The following is a 25,154-nucleotide window of genomic DNA, read 5'->3' as shown; positions in this document are numbered from 1 at the left end:
AAATGCCAGCAGCAACAAAATAAATGCCCTACAGCCATACCCATCACCAAATCATACCCCAACACTCCTTGTTAACTCTCATCTACATCAATTTTAAATACCTCAAATGGAGATTTTTTTTATGGAATGCTCATCCTAGGGCCTCTGCTTTAAAGGAGTTCTTGCCAAGTCAAACTTTTCCAGTAAACAAGTGCAAATAATAAATGAATAAATAAATAAATAGACAACATAAACAAATACACATGCATTTACATGAGCATACAGACATACAGTAATTCATAACACATGACAACTCTGCTAGATTCCTAAAAAGAAAAGAAAGAAAATTGTATGGGTGTGAGCAGGTCTCTAAAAAAGTTCTATCAATGTTAACATATTTATAATTTTTTTTTTATCTGAAGATATGTTATAGTTTCAAAGGCCTAAGTACTGGTAAAAAACTGAGTGCAAGTTCTCTCTATAACCAGTACTTGGTGATATTGAGCAACTAAAATATACCTGTGAGTAACATCTCTCAGCAGCATAGAGCCATAGCTCCCATATTTGTCAAAAATTCTGGACAAATATAACAGTAGCTGTATGACTGTTTGTCATTTCGGTGTTTCCTGGTTAGGGGTTGCCACAGCAGAACACTGGTCCACTAATAATTGGCAGTTGATTTTTTTATGGTGCCAAGTTGTCAGCCCAATCTTCAGCAAAGGCATGCCCATTCACACATGTCTTTCAGAGGCCACTCGGAGAACATGCAAACTCCACACAGAAGGCACTCCAGCTGAGAATCAAACAGGAGAACCTCTTGCTGTGAAGCAACAACACTACCGCTGTACCACCGCAGCTTATAAGTAGTTGTATGATAAAAGCCCCAAATCAAGGGAATTTTAAATATTACTCTAATCCACTTACTAACTTAATAGAACAACAGGTATCTTCTGAACAATAAGATGTATGAAACTCTAAAGTCTGGTATTATTGCCTGATTCTAATCCTCTGTGATTTATGAGGAGAGGGCAAAATATAACGCAAAATCCAAGATGTTCTGCAAACGTTTGAACAGTTAAGAGGTATGCTTTGAACCATTGTTTATTTACTCCTTAAGATAAATAGTTTTACATTCTAATCAAACTTCTGTATATTTTTTTCTGAGAATCTGAGCTAATGTATTGAAATCATTCATACTGTGCTGTCGGTGATATGCTAGCAATACAGAGAAATGTCCTGTAAAATACATGTATTCGCCTATGTTACATCTGATGGAGAATGGATACAATTAATTATATGTACATTTAAATCATACTGCTTCTGCTTAAATGGTATTTTCTCTGGTTACACTGATTTTGCAGACATCTCCTTTTCTCACATTCAGTGGTTCTAAAAACTGAGTTTTTGATTAAAAAATCTGAACTGTAGAATACCAAACCATAAGCTAAATAGGATAGCAATGTTAATAACACATAACCCAACACCCTGAGCTACTGGAGCCTGTTGCTGCGATGAGATTGATACATACACATGCACACACACACTGCAACAACACCTTCTGTTTCAGTCAAACATTTGCTAGCAATCCAGTCTTATATTGAATGACGTTATTTATAAATTACTTATTTCTATACACAAATGAATATAAATCAAAACAATCAGTGAACATTTCCTAGCAATCCAGCCTGGTACATGAATTACATTATTATAGCAATAACCCACGCCTGGGTGTGGGTAATGCTGGATTTACCCACGGTTGGTGTGGTTTGGTCACGAGGGCGAAGGCCGAGTGACCAAACAAAGTCAACCGTGGGTAAATCCAGCATTACCCACACCCAGAAGTGGGTTATTGCTATTATACAGTGACATTATTTAAGAAAAAAAATAATTAATTTTCTTAAATAATGGCATTGTATAATGCCTCCTTGCTGCCCTTCCGCAGCTATCTGGTATTCTGCGGCAGTTCTGATGTACTGCATATGTGTATGCCTACGCAGTACATCAGAGCTGTGGGCAAAAGCAATGGAGAAAGCAAGATCTCCGTTGCTTTTTACAAACTGTTTCGCTATGTTAAATGGTTTTAACATAGCGAGACAGCTTTAAAAAAAGCAACGGAGCCGTTGCTTTTTTTAAAGCTGCCTCGCTATGTTAAACCCATTAAACATAGCGAAACAGTTTGTAAAAATAAACTGTTTCGATATGTTAAACCCATTTAACATAGCGAAACAGATTGTAAAAAGCAATGGAGAAAGCAAGATCTCCGTTGCTTTTTACAAACTGTCTCGCTATGTTAAACGAGTTTAGCATAGCGAGACAGTGTGAAGCAATGGAGATCTTGTATTCTCCATTGCTGTAAAAAAAAAAAAAAAAGAGTTATAGTAATGGAAAAAGTCCGAGCGACCGGACCTTTTTCCATTACTATAACTCTGATTTACAACGTGCACGCTGACCAATCAGCGTGCATGTTTTTTGAATATTAATGGGGGGGTCATTATATAATTGCAAATAATTTATTTTTATACACTAATAAATACAAATCGTAACAGATTAGTGATGATCAGCCACATACTTTAGCCCATTAAGAATACTTATAGACTGTTCCAATTAATGTTTTATAAGAAATATGAAGAAATAAAACAGAGATAATGTACCATCCTGAACATTATCCAGAGTTGTTTCCCATGCAAAGTGGTGATCACCCTGGCATGAAGCAATACAGTGCAAAATGGAACCCAGTCACACCTGACATAACATGTCTATTTCTACATGTTTCTGCATTTCGACCATAATGTCACTCCCTGTCTTGGAATATTTCTTCTTGCAATCCACACCCAAACACTAGACCATGCATGCTGGCATTCCAGATTTTCAGTGTTCATCATTTTGGCATTTTCTGTTTGTACTCTTCAATACCTCAACACTCAGCATTTTATCATTTTTTTTTAAACTGTCTCCTAAAGGCAATCATATGCAGTTTCAGTTTCAACTAATATTTCTGATTCTAGTCAATAAAATGGATATCCAAGTAAACAAAGGCATTCGTCAAAAAGAATTTGCATTTTCTGTTTGGAGGCAGGCTTAAAGATAAATCAAATCACAACTAGGAGTAGAAATTGTATTAATTGACTTAGTTGTAGTATCAGAGTATGTTGTTTGAGTGTTTAATTCCAGGTTTGCTGAAGGAGCAAGTTGCACACACAGCACGCTGCTCAGACCTTTGTCTTTAAGGGTAACAATTTTGCTTATGCTTTCATCTTCTATAGCTGTTCAGTATAACAAGTGCCATCTTACTCAAACAGCAGAACATGTTTTACTCAAAGAGCAGAACATGTTTTATCTTTCAGATTTCCTGTTGAGCAATGGTAGTACCCATGTCACTGGAATTCTTGTTTGTCATTGAACACTATCTGTTCCAGTTCTAGTTACTAGCTTGTACAATGTTATAAATGTCCAATAATTCTTAAAGTGGGATTCACTTCTGATAATGCAATGGACACATTTTCTGCATGTACCTCTTCCTTCTACATTATGTAGAAGTTTTGTGGAAACTTTTTGTCCAGAAAATGGAACGACTTTGCATACTACGTATTTTTTTATTTTTTTTATTTCTTGCTTTTTCCGTACATTCTTTTTGTCTTTCCATTCTACGTGTAAATGAAAATTAGGATGCAGGATCCAAGATGGACTAGATTATGACTGAAAAGAGTCCTTGGACCAGTGCACCTTCAAGGCTAGCAATGTAAAATAAATAAAACAAATATTTGTAGAAGGTACTCATACTGTTAGAGTCTGATGCAGATCTACATAAGGAATTACACATCAGGAAACAGATATAAACACTTCACACTCTTTTGTAATATAAGCCTAGCTTGGATCTAACCAACCAGGCAATTGTAAAACTATACATTTTTGTCTGTTGAAGACTACTGACTGCTAAGTCCATTTAAATGTGCAGGTAACTGTTACATAGCATTAGCACCCCATCCCTCCTCACCCCTTTCCTTCCACTGTACAGTTTGCTAGGAACAGATGTAAATCAAATTAACAGTCAAAACCCAGCTATGTGGCATACAAGTGTAAATCCCTATGATCGAAAAGACTGTAGTATGAGAAGTGGCTAAGTCACTGTAATAGCTAGGTGAGAGGAATGACGGCTTACTATGGACTGGGGGGTTATATCATCTGAAGTTAGTGATGGTAGTTCACTGGACATGTGTGGCAGCATTTACATGTCAGAGGAGGGTGTACTGTCCTATAGTGATGTGTGTAGGAGCATTTGCATGTCAGGAGAGAGTATGCTTCCCTATAGTGATGTGAGTAGGAGGATTTGCATGTCAGGGGAGGGTGTTCTGCCTATAATGATGTGTGTAGGATCATTTAAATGTCAGGAGAGGGTGTACTGCCCTATAGTGATGTGTATGAGAGCATTTACATGTCAGGGGAGGGTGTACTGCCTAATAGTGAGATGTGTGGGAGTTTTCACATGTCAGGGGAGGGGGTACTGCTCAATAGTGAGGTGTATAGGAAATATACATGTTAGGGGAGGTGTACTGCCCTATAGTGATGTGTGTATGAGATTTACATGTTAGTGTGGGGTGTACTGCCCTATAGTGAGGTGTGTAGGAGCATTCACATGTCAGGGGAGGGTGTACTGCCCCATAGTGAGGTGTGTAGGAGCATTTGCGTGTCAGGGGAGGGTGTACTGCCCTATAGTGATGGGTATGGGAGCATTTACATGTCAGGGGAGGGTGAACTGCCCTATAGTGATGTGTGTAGGAGATTTACATGTTTGGAGAGGGTGTACTGCCCTATAGTGATGTGTGTAGGAGCATGTACATGTCAGGGGAGGGTGTACTGCCCTATAGTGAGGTGTGTAGGAGCATTTGCATGTCAGGGGAGGGTGTACTGCCCTATAGTGAGGTGTGTAGGAGCATTTGCATGTTGGGAAGGGTGTACTGCCTTATAGTGAGGTGTGTAGGAGATTTACATGTTAGTGTAGGGTGTACTGCCCTATAGTGATGTGTATAGGAACATGTACATGTCAGGGGAGGGTGTACTGCCCTATAGCGAGGTGTGTAGGAGCGTTTACATGTCAGGGGAGGATGTACTGCCCTATAGTGGGGTGTGTAGGAGCACTTTCATGTCAGGGGAGGGTGTACTTCCCTATAGTGATGTGTGTAGGAGGATTTTCATGTCAGGGGAGGGTGTACTGCCCTATAGTGAGGTGTATAGGAAATATACATGTTAGGGGAGGTGTACTGCCCTATAGTGATGTGTGTAGTAACATGTACATGTCAGGGGAGGGTGTACTTCCCTATAGTGATGTGTGTAGGAGGATTTTCATGTTAGGGGAGGGTGTACTGCCCTATAGTGAGGTGTATAGGAAATATACATGTTAGGGGAGGTGTACTGCCCTATAGTGATGTGTGTAGTAACATGTACATGTCAGGGAAGGGTGTACTGCCCTATATTGAGGTGTGTAGGAGCAGTTACATGTCAACGGAGGGTGTGCTGCCCTACAGTGAGGTGTGTAGGAGCATTTGCATGTTGGGGAGGGTGTATTGCCCTATAGTGAGGTGTGTAGGAGCATTTGCATGTTGGGAAGGATGTATTGCCCTATAGTGAGGTGTGTAGGAGCATTTGCATGTCAGAAGAGGGTATACTTCCTTATAGTGATGTGTGTAGGAGGATTTGCATGTAAGGGGAGGGTGTTCTTCCCTATAGTGATGTGTGTAGGAGCATTAACATGTCAGGAAAGGGTGTACTGCCCAATAGTGATGTGTGTAGGAGCATGTACATGTCAGGGGAGGGTGTACTGCCCAATAGTGAGGTGTGTAGGAGCATTTGCATGTCAGGGGAGGGTGTACTGCCCTATAGTGAGGTGTGTTGGAGAATTTGCATGTCAGGGGAGGGTGTACTGCCCTATAGTGATGGGTATGGGAGCATTTACATGTTAGGGGAGGGTGAACTGCCCTATAGTGATGTGTGTAGGAGATTTACGTGTTAGGAGAGGGTGTACTGCCCTATTGTGATGTGTGTAGCAGCATGTACATGTCAGGGGAGGGTGTACTTCCCTATAGTGAGGTGTGTAGGAGCATTTGCATGTCAGGGGAGGGTGTACTGCCCTATAGTGAGGTGTGTAGGAACATTTGCATATTGGGAAGGGTGTACTGCCTTATAGTGAGGTGTGTAGGAGATTTACATCTTAGTGTAGGGTGTACTGCCCTATAGTGATGTGTATAGGAACATGTACATGTCAGGGGAGGGTGTACTGCCGTATAGTGAGGTGTGTAGGAGTGTTTACATGTCAGGGGAGGGTGTACTGCCCTATAGTGGGGTGTGTAGGAGCATTTGCATGTCAGGGGAGGGTGTACTTCCCTATAGTGATGTGTGTAGGAGGATTTTCATGTCAGGGGAGGGTGAACTGCCCTATAGTGAGGTGTATAGGAAATATACATGTTAGGGGAGGTGTACTGCCCTATAGCGATGTGTGTAGTAACATGTACATGTCAGGGGAGGGTGTACTGCCCTATATTGAGGTGTGTAGGAGCAGTTACATGTCAACGGAGGGTGTGCTGCCCTACAGTGAGGTGTGTAGGAGCATTTGCATGTCAGGGGAGGGTGTACTGCCCTATAATGAGGTGTGTAGGAGCATTTGCATGTCAGAGGAGGGTGTACCTCCCTATAGTGATGTGTGTAGGAGGATTTGCATGTCAGGGGAGGAGGGTGTTCTGTCCAATAGTGATGTGTGTAGGAGCATTTACATGTCAGGAGAGGGTGTACTGCCCTATAGTCTTGTGTATGGGAGTATTTACATGTCAGTGGAGGGTGTACTGCCCTATAGTGATGTGTGTAGGAGCATGTACATATCAGGGGAGGGTGTACTGCCCTATAGTGAGGTGTGTAGGAGCATTTACATGTCAGGGGAGGGTGTACTGCACTATAGTGAGGTGTGTAGGAGCATTTGCATGTCAGGGGAGGGTGTACTGCCCTATAGTGAGGTGTGTAGGAGGATTTGCATGCCAGAGAAGGGTGTACTTCTCTATAGTGATGGGTGTAGGAGGATGTGCATGTCAGGGGAGGGTGTTCTGTCCTATAGTCATGTGTGTAGGAGAATTTACATGTCAGGGGAGCGTGTACTGCCCTATAGTTAGGTGTGTAGAAGATTTACATGTTAGTGGAGGGTGTATTGTCCTATAGTGATGTGTGTAGGAACATGTACATGTCAGTGGAGGGTGTACTCCCCTATAGTGAGGTGTGTAGGGGCATATACATTTCATGGGAGGGTGTACTGCCCTATCGTGAGGTGTGTAGGAGCATTTGCATGTCAGGGGAGAGTGTACTGTCCAATAGTGAGGTATGTAGGAGCATTTGCATGTTAGGGGAGGGTGTACTGCCCTATAGTTATGTGTGTAGGAACATGCATATGTCAGGGGAGGGTGTACTGCCCTATAGTGATGTGTGTAGGAGATTTACATGTTAGGGGAGGGTGTACTGCCCTATAGTGATGTGTGTAGGAGCATGTACATGTCAGAGGAGGGTGTACTGCCCTATGGTGAGGTGTGTAGGAGCATTCATATGTCAGGGGAGTGTGTACTGCTCTATAGTGATGTGTGTAGGAGCATTTGCATGTCAGGGGAGGGTGTACTGCCCTATAGTGAGGTGTGTAGGAGCATTTGCATGTCAGGGGAGGGTATACTGCCATATAGTGAGGTGTGTAGAAGAATTTGCATGTCGGGAAGGGTGTACTGTCTTATAGTGAGGTGTGTAGGAGATTTACATGTTAGTGTAGAGTGTACTGCTCTATAGTGATGTCTATAGGAACATGTACATGTCAGGGGAGGGTGTACTGCCTTATAGTGAGGTGTGTAGGAGCGTTTACATGTCAGGGGATGGTGTACTGCCCTATAGTGAGGTGTGTTGGAGCAGTTGCATGTCAGGGGAGGGTGTACTGCCCTATAGTGAGGTATGTAGGAGCATTTGCATGTTGGGAAGGGTGTACTGCCTTATAGTGAGGTGTGTAGGAGATTTACATGTTAGTGTAGGGTGTATTGCCCTATAGTGATGTGTATAGAAACATGCACATGTCAGGGAAGGGTGTCCTGCCCTATAGTGAGGTGTGTAGGAGCGTTTACATGTCAGGGGAAGGTGTACTGCCCTATAGTGAGGTGTGTTGGAGCAGTTGCATGTGAGCGGAAGGTGTACTGCCCTGTAGTGATGTGTGTAGGAGATTTACATGTTAGCAGATGGTGTACTTCCCTATAGTGAGGTGTATAGGAAATATACATGTTAGGGGAGGTGTACTGCCCTATAGTGATGTGTGTATTAACATGTACATGTCAGGGGAAGGTGTACTGCCCTATATTGAGATGTGTAGGAGCAGTTACATGTCAGCGGAGAGTGTACTGCCCTACAGTGAGGTGTGTAGGAGCATTTGCATGTCAGGGGAGGGTGTACTGCCTTATAGTGAGGTGTGTAGGAGCATTTGCATGTCAGGGGAGGGTGTACTGCCCTATAATGTGGTGTGTAGGAGCATTTGCATGTCAGAGGAGAGTGTACCTCCCTATAGTGATGTGTGTAGGAGGATTTGCATGTTAGGGGAGGAGGGTGTTCTGTCCAATAGTGATGTGTGTAGGAGCATTTACATGTCAGGAGAGGGTGTACTGCCCTATAGTCTTGTGTATGGGAGTATTTACATGTCAGTGGAGGATGTACTGCCCTATAGTGATGTGTTTAGGAGCATGTACATGTCAGGGGAGGGTGTACTGCCCTAGAGTGAGGTGTGTAGGAGCATTTACATGTCAGGGGAGGGTGTACTGCCATTTAGTGAGGTAGGAGCATTTGCATGTCAGTGGAAGGTGTACTGCCCTATAGTAAGGTGTGTAGGAGCATTTGCATGCCAGAGAAGGGTGTACTTCCCTATAGTGATGTGTCTAGGAGGATTTGCATGTCAGGGGAGGGTGTTCTGTCCTATAGTCATGTGTGTAGGAGAATTTACATGTCAGGAGAGGGTGTACTGCCCTATAGTCATGTGTATGGGAGCATTTACATATCAGTGGAGGCTGTACTGCCCTACAATGATGTGTGTGTAGGAGATTTACATGTTAGGGGAGGGTGTACTGCCCTATAGTGATGCGTGTAGGAGCATGTACATGTCAGGGGAGGGTATACTGCCCTATAGTGAGGTGTGTAGGAGCATTTGCATGTCAGGGGAGGGTATACTGCCCTATAGTGATGTGTGTAGGAGCATTTGCATGTTAGGGGAGGGTGTACTGCCCTATAGTTAGGTGTGTAGAAGATTTACATGTTAGTGGAGGGTGTATTGCCCTATAGTGATGTGTGTAGGAACATGTACATGTCAGGGGAGGGTGTACTCCCCTTTAGTGAGGTGTGTAGGAGCATTTACATGTCAGGGGAGTGTGTACTGCCCTATATTGAGGTGTGTAGGAGCAATTGCATGTCAGGGGAGGGTGTACTGCCCAATAGTGAGGTATGTAGGAGCATTTGCATGTTAGGGGAGGGTGTACTGCCCTATAGTTATGTGTGTAGGAACATTTACATGTCAGGGGAGGGTGTACTGCCCTATAGTGATGTGTGTAGGAGATTTACATGTTAGGGGAGGGTGTACTGCCCTATAGTGATGTGTGTAGGAGCATGTACATGTCAGAGGAGGGTGTACTGTGCTATAGTGAGGTGTGTAGGAACATTCACATGTCAGGGGAGTGTGTACTGCTCTATAGTGAGGTGTGTAGGAGCATTTGCATGTCAGGGGAGGGTGTACTGCCCTATAGTGAGGTGTGTAGGATCATTTGCATGTCAAAGGAGGGTGCACTTTCCTATAGTGATGTGTGTAGAAGGAGTTACATGTCAGGGGAGGGTGTACTGCCCTATAATGATGTGTACGGGAGCATTTACATGTCAGGGGAGGGTGTACTGCACTATAGTGATGTGTGTAGGAGATTTACATGTTAGGGGAGGGTGTACTGCCCTATAGCGATGTGTGTAGGAGCATGTACATGTCACGGGAGGTGTACTGTGCTATAGTGAGGTGTGTAGGAGCATTTACATGTCAGGGGAGGGTGTACTGTCCTATAGTGAGGTGTGTATGAGGATTTGCATGTCAGGGGAGGGTGTACTGCCTTATAGTGAGGTGTGTAGGAGATTTACATGTTAGTGGAGGGTGTTCAGCCCCATAGTGATGTGTGTAGGAACATGTACATGTCAGGGGAGGGTGTACTGCCCTATTAGTCAGGTGTGTAGGAGCATTTACATGTCAGGGGAGGGTGCATTGCCCTATAGCGAGGTGTGTAGGAGCATTTGCATGTCGGGGAGGGTTACTGCTCTATAGTGAGGTGTGTAGGAGCATTTGCATGTCAGGGGAGGGTGTACTTCCCTATAGTGATGTGTGTAGGAGGATTTTCATGTCAGGGGAGGGTGTACTGCCCTATAGTGAGGTGTGCAGGAGATTTCCATGTTAGGGGAGGGTGTACTGCCCTATAGTTATGTGTGTAGGAACATGTACATGTCAGGGGAGGGTGTACTGCTCTATAGTGATGCGTGTAGGAGATTTACATGTTAGGGGAGGGTGTACTGCCCTATAGTGATGTGTGTAGGAGCATGTACATGTCAGAGGAGGGTGTACTGCGCTATAGTGAAGTGTGTAGGAGCATTCACATGTCAGGGGAGTGTGTACTGCTCTATAGTGAGGTGTGCAGGAGCATGTGCATGTCAGGGGAGGGTGTACTGCCCTATAGTGAGGTGTGTAGGATCATTTGCATGTCAAAGGAGGGTGCACTTCCCTATAGTGATGTGTATAGAAGGAGTTGCATGTCAGGGGAGGGTGTTCTGCCCTATAGTGATGTGTGTAGGAGCATTTACATGTCAGGAGAGGGTGTACTGCCCTATAGTGATGTGTATAGGAGCATTTACATGTCAGGGGAGGGTGTACTGCCCTATAGTGATGTGTGTCGGAGATTTACATGTTAGGGGAGGGTGTACTGCCCTATAGTGATCTGTGTAGGAGCATGTACATGTCAGGGGAGGGTGTACTGCGCCATAGTGAAGTGTGTAGGAGCATTTGCATGTCAGGGGAGGGTGTACTGCCCTATAGTGAGGTGTGTAGGAGCATTTGCATGTCAGGGGAGAGTGTATTGCCTTATAGTAAGGTGTGTAGGAGATTTACATGTTAGTGGAGGGTGTACTGCCCTATAGTGATGTGTGTAGGAACATGTACATGTCAGGGAAGGGTGTACTGCCCTATATAGTCAGGTGTGTAGGAGCATTTACATGTCAGGGGAGGGTGTACTGCCCTATAGCGAGGCGTGTAGGAGCATTTGCATGTCGGGGAGGGTTACTGCTCTATAGTGAGGTGTGTAGGAGCATTTGCATGTCAGGGGAGGGTGTACTTCCCTATAGTGATGTGTGTAGGAGGATTTTCATGTCAGGGGAGGGTGTACTGCCCTATAGTGAGGTGTGCAGGAGATTTCCATGTTAGGGGAGGGTGTACTGCCCTATAGTGATGTGTGTATTAACATGTACATGTCAGGGGAGGGTGTACTGCCTATAGTGAGGTGTGTAGGAGCAGTTACATGTCAGCAGAGGGTGTACTGCCCTATAGTGAGGTGTGTAGGAGCGTTTGCATGTCAGGGGAGGATGTACTGCCCTATAGTGAGGTGTGTAGGAGAATTTGCATGTCAGGTGAGGGTGTACTGACATATAGTGATGTGTGTAGGAGGATTTGCATGTCAGGGTAGGGTGTTCTGCCACATAGTGATGTGTGTAGGAGCATTTACATGTCAGTAGAGGGTGTACTGCCCTATAGTGAGTTGTATAGGAGCATTTGCATTTCAGGGTATGGTGTACTGCCATATATTGAGGTGTGTAGGGGCATTTGCATGTCAGAGGAAGTTGTACTGCCCTACAGTGTGGTGTGTTGGAGCAGTTGCATGTGAGCAGAAGGTGTACTGCCCTATAGTAATGTGTGTAGGAGATTTACATGTTAGGGGATGGTGTACTACCCTATAGTGATGTGTGTAGGAGCATGTACATGTCAGGGGAGGGTGTACTGCCCTATAGTGAGGTGTGTAGGAGCATTTATATGTCAAGGGAGGGTGTACTGCCCTATAGTGATGTGTGTGGGAGCATTCACATGTTAGGGGAGGGTGTACTTCCCTATAGTGTTGTGGTTCTTATGTCAGCCAACAGCAGCGTGTGATTATGGGATTTAGGGATTAATAGAAAAAACTACCACCATTGCTCATATTCAGAGTTTTGAAAACATATTGAGTTGGGGGGGTCACTAAGCAGTTTCAAGGTCTGGGATATACTGAAATGATATAAAATGGCCATGGCCTGGTTAAAAATCCAGATGTACCTGGGCTAAGAGATGAGTGTGCTCTCTTTGGAAGAAAAAATAGTTGAAGTGGAGCTGAGACTAGGGACACAAAACACCTCATAACTACATACATGCATGAATGTCCCTCCAGATGGTTCTGTCAACTGTTTTAGGAATATCCAGTAAGGAGGAAAAAATTTCCTTAATTCAAATTGGGAGAGGATTGATGGTCAGCAAACACAGGGACAAGTAGGACCTAGTCAAAAAAAATCATACTTTCTTTTCACTTCAGGAATGTTCTCAACCCTTACCTTTTTGATTCAGTCAGTACATTTTACATTCCCACTGCCTTTTTACTTTTCCAGATTGTGTAGTCATCATCTTTGATCTGGAGAATCTTAAGCACACATGTTCAAACCTTTTCACTTATTTTAATCCTTCTTTAGGGAGCTATACAATCATATACCTGTGCTATCTAGCTACTTGCATTTTGTTTTCCATGTGGGAGTCCAACCATCTAGGGATATCAAAGGCAACAAATGCTCCTAGGGTGCAATATGTGAATGCATGTAAGACGTATTACAGTAAAGGCAACCAAACACTGTGTGTGAGAGAGAGAGAGAAAGAGAGATTGTCAGTGTACTGGCCGACAGATTCAGTGCCAACTTCACCCCTCTCTCCCTCCCAAAAGACCAATTACAATACTAGTAGATTGCCAGGCACCCAGTATTACTGCTGCACAGGTTAAAACAGCACTGTCCAAGGCCAAGAATACAGCTTCTATGGGACCTGACAATATCCCTGGCTGTGTTCTACATGAACTACAGAGTGAGCTGGCACCTCACCTGTGTGCCCTGTTCAATCACAGCCTCACCTCAGGCTTTGGTCCTACGAATTGCGCACTGCTACAGTAATCCCTCCCAACAAAGGAGGAGCAACTACAGACCCTGGGAACTATCACCCCATTAGCTTGACAAGTCTGATATGCAAAGCTATGGAATGCATCATCATGGATCTAATAAACAAGGACATAGGGAATTTCCAAACTCTGGATCCCACACAGCTTGGTTTTGTGAAAGGTAGCTCATGCCTGCTCAACTTGGTTGACTTTTTTGAGTCAGTCACCAGAGCTGTGGATGAAGGCAAGGCGGTACATACAGTCTACCTTGATCTGGCCAAGGCATTTGATACCATTCCCCACTCAGGAATCATAGAAAAACTCACTAAGTTAGGCATCAACCCCTATATCACTAGCTGGGTTACAAACTGGCTCACAGATAGAACCCACATTGTGAAAGTAGCTGACTCCAAGTCAGACCAGTCACAAGTGGAGTCCCACAGGGAGCGGTCCTGGGTCCTCTTCTGTTTGGTGTCTACTTCTCAGAAGTCCAGTCCAACACAAAAGGGACTTTGGCTGACAAAGTTCGCAGGTGATTGCAAGTTGGGAGCCATTATTAACTCCCCAAGTGATGTTAACATCTTACAGAAAGGTCTCATGGAGACCGACAACTGGTATCAGAACCATGGCCTTAAGCTCAATGCCAAAAAATGTGTCATTATCCCCTTTGGGAAAAACCCAGTTCCCATGAACTACCACATTGATGGTAGTCCACTGAACACAGAAGGTGTTATGAGAGATCTGGAACACAGGTTGACAGCAACCTCTCTTTTGACCCCCACACTGCCAATGTGGTCAGAAAGCCCTTCTATGTGGCACATCTCATTACTAAGGGTTTTCCATCCAGGAAGAAAGAGGTCATTGTCTCCCTCTACACTTCCCTCATTCGGCCAGTCTTTGAGTACAATGCCCCATTTGGCATGTACCTCACTGGACATCTGTAACAACTGGAGAGGCTGCAAAAGTACCTCACAAAGAGGATCCTAGGCCTTAAACACTTGTCTTACATGGACAGACTCAAAAAACTCCAACTATTCTCTATCTCATAGCACCTACTTAGAGGTGATCTCTGCTTGACTTACAAAGCCATGTCTGACCCAGCTCTGTTAGAAATGTTACATCTAAAGAAATCCCAATCCCTCCACACCACACACTCAAGAGACCTCAACCTCATTACCACAATCAACAGAACAAGCTGGAGGGACAGGTTCATAACCCAGAGACTGCCCATGCACTGGAATAGACTTCCCATACATGTCAAACAGAGCACCTCACTGGCCCTCTTCAAGAGAAATCTTGATGAGTGGATGGGAAATAGAAAATTCACCCCGGGGATCATCCCAGTGGCTCTACTTGACAGAGGCACTGGAAACTAAGGTTGGGTGGCATGTTGCCAGGGTAATCCTATGGGCTAGGCTCGTAAAGGCTCCAGTGTCATTAGCCTAGTACACACCTATGAACCTAGGAGAAAAGTGAATACGGGTTAATCTGCATAACACAGATACCATGCAAATCCTAAGGAGAAAAATAGAGAAAGTGAAAGGAAATGATAGAGTAACTATTCATCTTAGTCCAAATGCAGAAACATCTGCAAAGAAAATGCAGGATATAATACCATAGCTGTATAATGCATTCACTGGCATGGGGAAGAAGAAAAATATTTTATGTATAATGTTGTATACTCTATATTTAAATCCAGCACAGCTGTTACTCTAGAAATGGAGTGGTTTATCTATTGCCATGTGGTTACAATTTTGTATTCCAGATAAGGACAGAACTATATTCAAATAGATTTGTTTATTTGACAGTTAGATGGGTTTGCTGATCCATTTGGACATTTGTCATGTTATACTTAATGCACACGTTTACAGCTTACTGCGTATATGGTATACACATACACAGATACAGACACAGGGGTGCAGAAAAGTGCACACACACACACACACACACACACACACACACACACACACACACACACACACACACACACACACACACGCACACCACACTCACACATATATTCTGCTGAATATGGTGTAGAACTCATTCATACCTTGAAGTAGAGACTGTCATTTCTAACACCCAGGAAGCATGCATCAATGCCTGTGGATTTTCTGAAAAAAAAAAAGTAAAAATTATAAGCTAAACACATGTAATTATCTTCTGAGCAATAAAACGTGAAAAGTAAGGAAAATGCCTTCTTTACAATGGTAATAGTTGCAATGAATTCTTGGTCTTTACATCAGTACAGTAATATACCCATACTCAGACAATAGAAAGACTTTTGCAAAATAATAAAGTACTCTGCTTCTTTTCAGCTTGCTTCATTTGAAAGTAATGTAATGTTGGCCTTACAAAAGGTTCTTGACTGATGCAAAATGTACTTTAGTCAGTGGGTCCTTTTACTAACACTACCAATGTTTCTGGGATGTCAAAATCACAGCAGGACTGTCTAAATCAGATTTCTTGGGAACTTGTTTTATCCAAGTCTGGGAATGCCCAATTAGACTCTTTCTGCATAAGGGCTGACCATAAACGGATCTCAGAAATATAACACTGTTTAGTCTGACTAATCTCATATGCAAATCCAGGCAATAATTATTATAGAAATGATTATCATTGACTGTGGTGGTTCAAAGTCCCAGAAACATTGATAGAATTAATGCAGGCTATGTACAAGGACAAATAGTGTTTGGTCTCACAGAGGGATTACCAGTGGGAATAGATGCATATCAAGGTTCACCTCTGAGTACACTGTTGTTCATACTGTTGATGAAATACATTAGCAAATAGGTGGGAGGGGACAGATCAACAAAGTTGCTGCATGCAGACAATGTGGCATTATAGGTAGACTCTGAGCAAGAAGTTCAGCAAAGGATAGGGGAATGGAATGCAAAACTGAGGGCACATGAGATAAAAACTAAGTACAGATAAGACAGTGGTAATGGCAGCAAATTGGGGAAATCAGAAGAAGCTGAGAATTGAGATTGAAGGGAAGACAGTGGAACAGGTTAAGAGATTCAAGTGTCTGGGATGGGTGGCAGAGGAGAAGGAAAGTCTGAATTAAAATGTCAAAGCTAGAATCAGATTAGCTGCAGCCAACTGGCATAGAGTGTCAGGTGTAGTGAATGACAGAAGAATGACAAAGAAACTGAAAAGTGTGTAAAACAGTGGTGTGACCAGTACTACTGTATGGTACAGAAACCTGGGCAGTAAGGCAGAGCGGATGAGGAAGCTAGAGGTGATATAAATGAAGTGCCTAAGACCAAGTAGGATGCACACTTTGGGCTGATGAAGAAATGAGGATATAAGAGCAGAAGCCAAAGTAAGCCCAATTGCAGAAAAGATCAAAGAGAACAGATTACAGTGGTTCAAGCACATGTGCAGAAAAGCAGAAGACAAGCTGGCAAAGAAGATTTAGGACAGACAGGAAGAAGGTAAGAGGAAACAAAAGCTATTCAACAAAGAGGTGGATGGAGTGTGAAAGAGAAGATTTGCAACATTCAGGCATGAGTGTTGAAGAAGGTAAGAGTGTAGCATTGAATCAAAAGAGAGATGGTTACAGTTAGCATAACACCCAACCCCATGTAGAAAATGGGCAGAAGGGGGTTGATGATGATGATTAACAATGACATAGGAAACACTAAGACACAGGACCCAGCCCAGTCTGGCTTTGTCAAAGGGAGGTCATGCCCACTGCACCTGGTGAACTTCTTCAAGAAGTCACCAAGGCAATGGATGAGGGCAGAACGGTGCATTCTGCCTGCCTTGACCTAGCTAAGGCATTAAAAACAATACCAACTCAGGCATTGCAAGCAAACTCACAGTATTAGGTGTAGCCTCCTATGTAACTCAATGGATATCCAGCTGCCTCACAGGCAGGACCCAGGAACTTAAGATTGGAGAGACCACCTCCACAAAATGGCCAGTGACCAGTTGATTCTTCCAGGGACCTGGGCTGTGTCTGCTCCTCTTTGGCATCTATTTTTTTGTAAGTCAAGGCCAATGTCAAGGGCCTGTGACTTACCAAGTTTGCAGATAATTGCAAGTTAGCCATGTTCATAGAAATCCCCCAAAATACTAACATTTTACAGGAAGGTCTAACACAGACAAATGACTGCTGTTAAAACCATGGCTTAAAGCTCAATACAAAAATGCATAATCATACCTTTTGGGAAGTTGGCCACCCAGCAAATCTACCTCTTTGATAAAATACTCCTAAAAGCAGAGTATTGAGGGATTTGGGGACTCATTAAATAGAACCTGGCTTTTGACCAGTATGTTTATAAAGTTGTAAGAAAATCATTGTATGTCACTTGATTTATAAGTAAGGACATGGCGTCTAAGTCCAGGGACATAATGGTGCCTCTGTACTCAGTCATCCTTAGACCCAGCATCGAGTATAACATCCCCTTTCTCATGTACCTGACCAGGCATATGCAACAAATGTGACATCCACAGAGGTTTCTCACAAAAAGAATAAATGTTTTAATCACAATGTCCTATGCAGATCACCTCAAAGCCTTATCTCTATACTCTGTTTCCTACAGACTGCTAAGAGGTGATTTATATCTGTATACAAGACATCCCTGGATCCTGTTCTGATGGATCTTTTGCATGTACACAAAATGAACAGCACCAGAACTAATAGATCTAAGAATTTAAACTTTGCTTGCAACTTAAATAGGACATGTTGAAGGGGCAGGTATATATTTCAGAAAATTCCCATTCACGTGAAGCAGAGTCTTTCCCTATCCCTAATAAAGTGCAACGCAGACCAGTGGATGAGAAATAAGAACTTCACCTCTGGCTTGCCACCTATGTCTCTGATGGACAGAGACAACCATTAAATGATGCCCTAACTATCATACACCAATTAAAATAATCTCTAAGGCACAATAACTTGTGCGATACATTTGGGTTATATAGCTAGGGTTATAAAGGCCCCAGTAGTCATTAGCCTAGTTTGCACCTATGAACCTATGAAAGATCACTGACAACTTCTATTTCCCTTCTCTCTAAGCAAGGCATTTAAAAAAAAAAACAGAAACAATAAAATGCCCATAACCAAGAGCCCTACAACAGGACAAAACACCCAACTAAGAATTGCATTGATACATAAATAAGCTACCCAGCATGTGAACTCACTAACAACAATAACAGACACAAAATCTTTAAAACAAGAAACATCCAGGAAAACAGAATGCACACTTAAGATCCTTCCTAATAGTCATGTTGTCTGTATTCATTGTACCCTGTTTAGTTATTATTTTAGATTTATTAGAAGAACTAAAATGCTAACATTACAAAAGTGACTGGTTAAAAACCAGCCAAACAATACCATGTCTGTGAGAGTTATTCCCACCTACAACCAGGGATTCTGAAAATAACTACTGAAATTTTAAAATAATCTTATAATTAATAACTGACATCACAACTATCTACTGGTAGTGATATACTCGGGTTCCCAACACCCAAGGAAGAAGTATCCATGCACCACATTTGTTATTAACTTACCAGCTTGGTCACTGATGGACAACTCTGTCATGCTGATAGTGTAAAATTACCTTATGAGCTTGAAAAAGACATGCTGTCAACAGCAAATGTCATCCAAGTCGACACCAGAGTGATGATCACGCCGCAGGGGAGAACATAACTAGCTCCTACAAGCTCCACACCTCCACCCAAGTGAGTTGTCTTGACAAGTGACAAGATGTTTGTCTGCAAACATTTCAAATTAGTAGCAAAATAAGCTAGATTCAGTTTATAGAAGTCATATCCCACAGAACAGAATCGCATTTGTAAGAGTAATGAACAGGAGAAGTTGATTGTTTTAGATCATTTGATGCTCTTTAATTTAGAAACTGACAATTCAGTATGTTTGCAAACATGTATAACTTTTGGGGTTTCCTGTACCAAGTGTTTAATAAACAGCATGCCTGCTACTGGGCATCCTAATCCAAAATGTGTTTCAACATTTGATGTAGGCTATCACTGTATTTCAATTCATGTTTTACACCTGAAATAAAAACTCATGTGCACAAAACTTGTTTTGCTAGGTATGGAAAAGATATGTTGATTTTGTTGATAACGTATTGTATGTATGAAAGGCACAGCAAATCTTTTAATTGATCCCTTCTTGCACGCTCTTTTAAAACAGCAAGTGATTTATCGTGATGGCTCTATCATCACTCACCACATTTGCATTTAATGGTGTAGTCAACTGTTGAATAATTTAGCTAGTTCAGAATAACTATGAATACGATCAAAAAGACCGTTAAATTTCAGTCTACATTAAAAATAAAATTTATTTAGACTGCTAAAGAGGATTAGTATAGTAGTTATATTTCTGAGGTAGCTATCCCAGTTACACAATCAGTTCTGAAAACATTCTACAACTTCAGGCAAATACTTGAAAACAGGTACTTGAGTACAAAACCGGAGAACGAGACAGTCTCTTGGAATTTGTTCTTTGTTGAACAGTGTATAGTTCTATTATGTAGTTTTCCGATGCTGCCCATGTGGATGATTTTTTATGATGCTTCTGTTGGCATTCCATTTCTAGAGAACTTGTTCAAGCAAGTGCATAACCTCCTTTTAAGCGGAGACATACACACAGCTCATTACTAAAATTCAGACAGTTACTATTAATCTAGACCTGTGTATAAATGTTTTTCGTGAACTGGATAAAAGCTGATTATACCTAACAGCAGAAATATAAATAATATTCCTGTTAAAACTTATAGAGGATCTTATAAATTACATTTCATTTACTCTGCAATTTACAACACACATTGATTGATAATAGTACATTTGGGGCATGCTGCCATCAATCATATGATCAGCCCACAATATTAGAGTTCGTTTGTGAAATATGTCTGAGTTCTAAGTAGATGGTTCATTTGATGTGTATAATGAGATATTGTTTTTATTGTGTTTCTCTCATAGGTCCACAGCTATGCAGGGCTGCAACTGATTGATATGTGTTTACTGGAATGTTTAGCCAAAATAGCAGGAAACCAAGGCAGGACATTTTCCGAAAAAGAACAGTCTTCCAGACTTTTAGACAGTATGTATGGTTATAAAATGAATTGGCTTAATTGTTCAAGTTCATATTGTATAAACAGTTTGTTCATCTGAGCAGGCTTAGAGCACCAAGGAAAAATATTCATTTCCATCTGTTTTAAACATTTGGGGATATGAAAAAAATATTCTTAACCTGCATCCATGGATGCTTTCCTGAAAACATTTTTGAATATCTGAAGTAAAAACGCACAGTATGATGATTTTTGTTACTGCTTGAAATTGCTTCTTTAATGTCAAAGTAAACTTTATTGTCATACTGATCAACACAGAGGAACAAATGTGTATCACTGCACGAAATTTCAGTGCTCAGGTTCATACCATATGAATGACCATTTACGGAAGGAAGATAAATTAAATTAATAAAACATTTAAATAAAAAAAAAATAGAAATAAAAATAAAAAAATCAGATGCAAAAAAGTAAATAAAGTAAAACTTGAAAGCTCTATTTACATCAGAAACACAACAAATACAACAACAGGAATAGACTCAGTAGAGATATGCAAAAAACAGTACTATAATAAATAAGAAAGGCACACATGTAAACTTACCCACCACCAGTATATACCATACATAAACTTACAGTTCACAATTTCCCTAGTGCAGATAGAATCATATGAAGTGAGTTATTCAGAAAGTTTATGTACACAACAGTGACATATTGCACACAAATAATGTTTTATTTTATCCATGTATTGCATTAGGCTATGGGTTTATAACAATGAATATTTTGTATGCTTACAGTTTTTATTGTTTTTTTTTTAGTTAAAAAAACAGGATTTTGTACTGACTTTTAAAAGTGCATTCAGCTCTTATAAATGTATCAGTGACTTTCCTGGGATTCAGTATTAGGCTCATTTTTGCTTGTATCTGCTGCAGACAGATATCATGTAACAAGGCAGGGTAATTATGGAATGACTTTAAGTTATGAGAAGTGATACTTGAAGGCGTTGAGTTTGCAGGTGTTGATATCTGCATTACGGTTTCCAGCTGGTAAAACATTGCTGTTACCTCTTATCTTGACATATGGTAATGCATAGGTAGCACTGGTGACATAAGCATTGGTTTCTTACTTTTTCTTGCATTTTCAGGTTGTAATAATTTAAACCAGTCTCTCAAATGAAATAAACACACTCTCATTATCTGCCTTAACCATATTGGAAGCAAAAATGTGTTAATCTGTTTTCCATTTCTGTAATTTCACCTCAGAGTGTGTTGATCTGCTTGTCACTGATTTTAATAAATAGCTTGAGTAATTCTGACTCTGAATTTATTTATTTGTCATTTGTTAACCAGGTTAGTCCAACTGAGCCAGTGGCCCGTTTTCAGTGGAGACCCGGGGAGAAAAGCTCCAGACGGTTATTACAAAGGTATATTAAGAAACACATCTGACAATGAAGTTGTATGCAAACAATAAAATGGTGTGCTTTACATGAGAACATTATAAATTTACAAAAGGCCTCAGAATGAAGTTTACATAAACATTACAATAATGTGCATAGCATGCAGTACAAAAGTTAGAACATTTTTATCAACAAAAAGGGAAAGAGCTGCCAGTGAGATAAGACACTTGCGATAGGTGGGTATTAAAAGTGAGAGGTAGTAAGGTGGTAAGGTGGGATTTAAATGGGATCATTGCAGTGGCAGGTGTTGACATTTAGAAGAAAAGTTTTAAGTTTTTATTTAAAGAGATTTATGTTAGAAATGATTTGGATGTTATGGGGAGTTTGTTCCATGCATGGGGAATACTATATTTGTAAAGAAGTTTACCAGTGTTTTTGTTTTGTTTATAGGTGTCCAGAAGGAGCTGCTCAGAGCTGCAGAGAGTTCTGGGAGGGGTATAATGTGATATTAGTGAGGATAGAGCAGGACAGGAAAGGAGTTTTAAGAGTAGAGTATGAGTCATTTGTATCTGGGAGTGAAGCAGGTACTGGGGGAAGTCAAGCCACTGGCATTCTTTTAGTGCGTGGCAGTGATGAGATTTTAGGGCTGGTTACTAGCAAATCTTGCAACACTATAGTATGATTAACAGAGTTTAGTCAAAAGGGTAGATTGTAGATGTGAAAAGATGGGGGAAGGCATAAAGTAGACGTGGAAGGAAGAAGGTCTGAGCTGCCTAGAGTCAGGGGTAGGTATTTTTTATGTCTGTAGATTAGGCTAAGTTTTTGATTGGTCTTTTTAATACAGTACTACATATGGGTATCAAATTTTAATGGGTCATCGATAATAACACCAAGAAGTGGGCCAGGTTGTATGATGATATTGTCAAGAGCAGAAATTATGAAGCTTGATTTGAGGTTAGAGAGGGCTTTTGGAAAAAAAGAGGGATTTAGAATTAGTTGGTTGTCAGTTAGCCATTTTTCTACAGAGAGGAAGCTATGTTGAGTAGTAGAGAGGAGGTTAGAGAAACTGTCAGAACAGGTAATAAGGGTAGAATCGTCCACATATTGTGTCAGACAGGATGCTGTACAGGAAGTATGCAGCTGGTTTGTAAAAATATTAAAGAGTAGAGGGCCAAGAATCAAGCCTTGATGCACCCCTGTTTGGATTGGTAAGTAAGGGGAACAGGTAGCCTGCCATCTTACTGATTGTTGGCTATTAGTGAGATAGCTAGTAAACCATTTAATAGTAGCGGGAGATAAGTTGAGTTGTGATAGTTTATTGACAAGTTTGGAGTGTGATACTGTATCAAATTCTTTAGAAAGGCCAAGTAAGAGGCAATAAACCAGTACATTTTTGTCCATGGCTTTGGCAACAGTTTGAGTAAAAGACAGTAGGGCAGTAGATGTACTATGATGGGGTCTGAAGCCATGTTGCGTAGGGGTTAGGAGGTCATTATCTAGAAGGTACTGTCTATGAATGGATTTTTCAAGGAGTTTAGATAGCAGAGAGAGGATAGCAATAGATCTGTAGGGGTCTACTTTAGGACCTTGAAAGTTTAATAGCTCAAATGCATATGGATTGAACCATATGCATCAAACTATTAAACAATCGAAATCCAAAAAACAAAAATACACACACAAAAAAAAGCTAAACTAGTGTAGGCAGGGGGGCAAGCCCCCTGCACCCCCCAGCACTCCCCACACCCCCGCTACTTAAATATACCAACATTGAGATTACACTACATTGATATAAACAGAAATCTCCACCTATGGAGATTTCTGTTTACATTTTCGATGTTTTGGGCTTTCGGTGTACTCGTGTCGAGAATATCATATTCGATATTCTTGGACTTCGAGCACATAAAGTAGACCCGCTCTGTACTTGGATGTTTCATTGCTGTTGCCTCCCTTGTTTAATGGAGTAATAAAGAATGATTTCCATATATCTGGGCTTGTGATTTCTTGAATAGATCTATTGATCAGGATAGACACAGGGTAGGCTGTTGAGTGAACTGCTAGTTTAAGAAAAAGGGGGAGATTGTCAGAAGAGGGGGAACATGGCTTCAGTTTAAGCAGGAGAGATTTGATGTAAAATGTCTGGATGGGGTCGAGTGTGAAAGACGGAATATTGGTGAAACATGGAGTGGGGGATGTATGTTTATCATTCTAACCATTGTGGGTGAATTTGTGCCTAGATTCAATAAAGTATGAATTTAGAAGAGTGGCAGTTTCAAGGGAAGTTTTGTTGGGGTAGGGGTTGGGGTAGAAGGGTTGATCGGGTGTAGGTTCTTATTAATAGAGTGTCAGAATTTTTTTGGGTTAGACTTATGAGTGAGTTGGGCATTCGAGTAGAATTTTTTTTCTTATCTGTGTTGATGTGTTTTTTAGCCAGATTACTTACTTGTTTATAGGTTTGGAGAAAAGAAGGTGATTTAGTTTTATTCCATTGTTTCCAGGTGCTGTCTCTTTTTTTTCATAATAGTGAGTGTATCTCTTGACAGCCAGGGGTGCGGGATGTTTTGATTCTTACTTTCCTGAAAGGTACTAGGGAGTCAAGGATGGAGAGAAAAGTATGATTGAAATGAAGGACAGCATCATTTAGAGGGATGTGTTTTAGAACTGACCAGTCTATAGAGTTTAGCATATGATTAAAGGAGGTCTCACTGTTAAAAGCAGATAAATTGCTACAATCTTTATAGAGATAGTATTTAGGTATCTGAACAGCATGCCTAAGAACTCAGATAGGAAAAAAGTGGCCGCTAAGGGAGTCTGGTAGAGTAGTAGGGTTTTGATACAGGTTTGGGTCAATTGTTAGGAGAGAGAGCAAGCTCAGCTAAAACATTAACAGAACTCAAGTTATATACCAGAAGGTTACACATTACTTTATACTGAGCATTGTTGAGCTTTAGCCCTCTGAATTTATTAAACTTTCTACTGCAACCCACCTTTAGTCCCCACTACACAAACGTCAGAATTTTTGTGAAAGAGACATCTGGGTGAAGTTAAAGAAACCACCAAGAAATTTTTACAATACAATATAATGGAGCCAGACAGAAGGAACTGAATAAACTGAATCAAAATGGTACACTTAGATGTATGAGAGCTGACAAGGGGGGGGGGGGTTTGTACAATTCTGACTATATTAAAGTGAGGAAATTGTTATTATCCAATGAGCTAGACTGCCACAGCATTAGATTATTTGATATACACGAGTTAACAAACCATCAATCACTAGTTGTAAGATGTTTTTATAAATTATACTGTCATAATTCTTTATATCTTTTTTGTCTGTAGCCAACTTTATTAAAGGAAATTTATTTGAAATTCCAAACATTCACAAAGGAGACATGCATCCACTATTCAGACCAATAGTCTCTACACTAGGATATCTAACTGAGGGTATTTCCATTGATTTGGCACTGTACTTAATCCCAACTTAAAAGGATGCACTTTTTCTGGTGAATTATTATTAGGTAT

At 41.3% G+C, this 25,154-nt stretch overlaps 1 protein-coding gene across 1 annotated transcript in view; it reads left to right on the top strand.

Moving 5' to 3' along the window:
* Positions 1-25,154, top strand: part of LOC122808102 — a 447,249-nt gene that overhangs the window by 386,783 nt on the left and 35,312 nt on the right. Inside the window, exon 10 of the mRNA XM_044079073.1 lies at positions 20,160-20,280. Within this exon, the coding sequence (XP_043935008.1) occupies positions 20,160-20,280 (121 nt within the window). The remainder of the gene's footprint in view (positions 1-20,159; positions 20,281-25,154) is intronic.

This window comes from Protopterus annectens, chromosome 8.part0 (assembly GCF_019279795.1).
Source record: "Protopterus annectens isolate FY-2018-M chromosome 8.part0, PAN1.0, whole genome shotgun sequence".
In the NCBI taxonomy this organism is placed as follows: domain Eukaryota; kingdom Metazoa; phylum Chordata; order Ceratodontiformes; family Protopteridae; genus Protopterus; species Protopterus annectens.
Note: the sequence above shows the minus strand (reverse complement) of the source record. Positions and strands in the feature narration are given on the sequence as shown.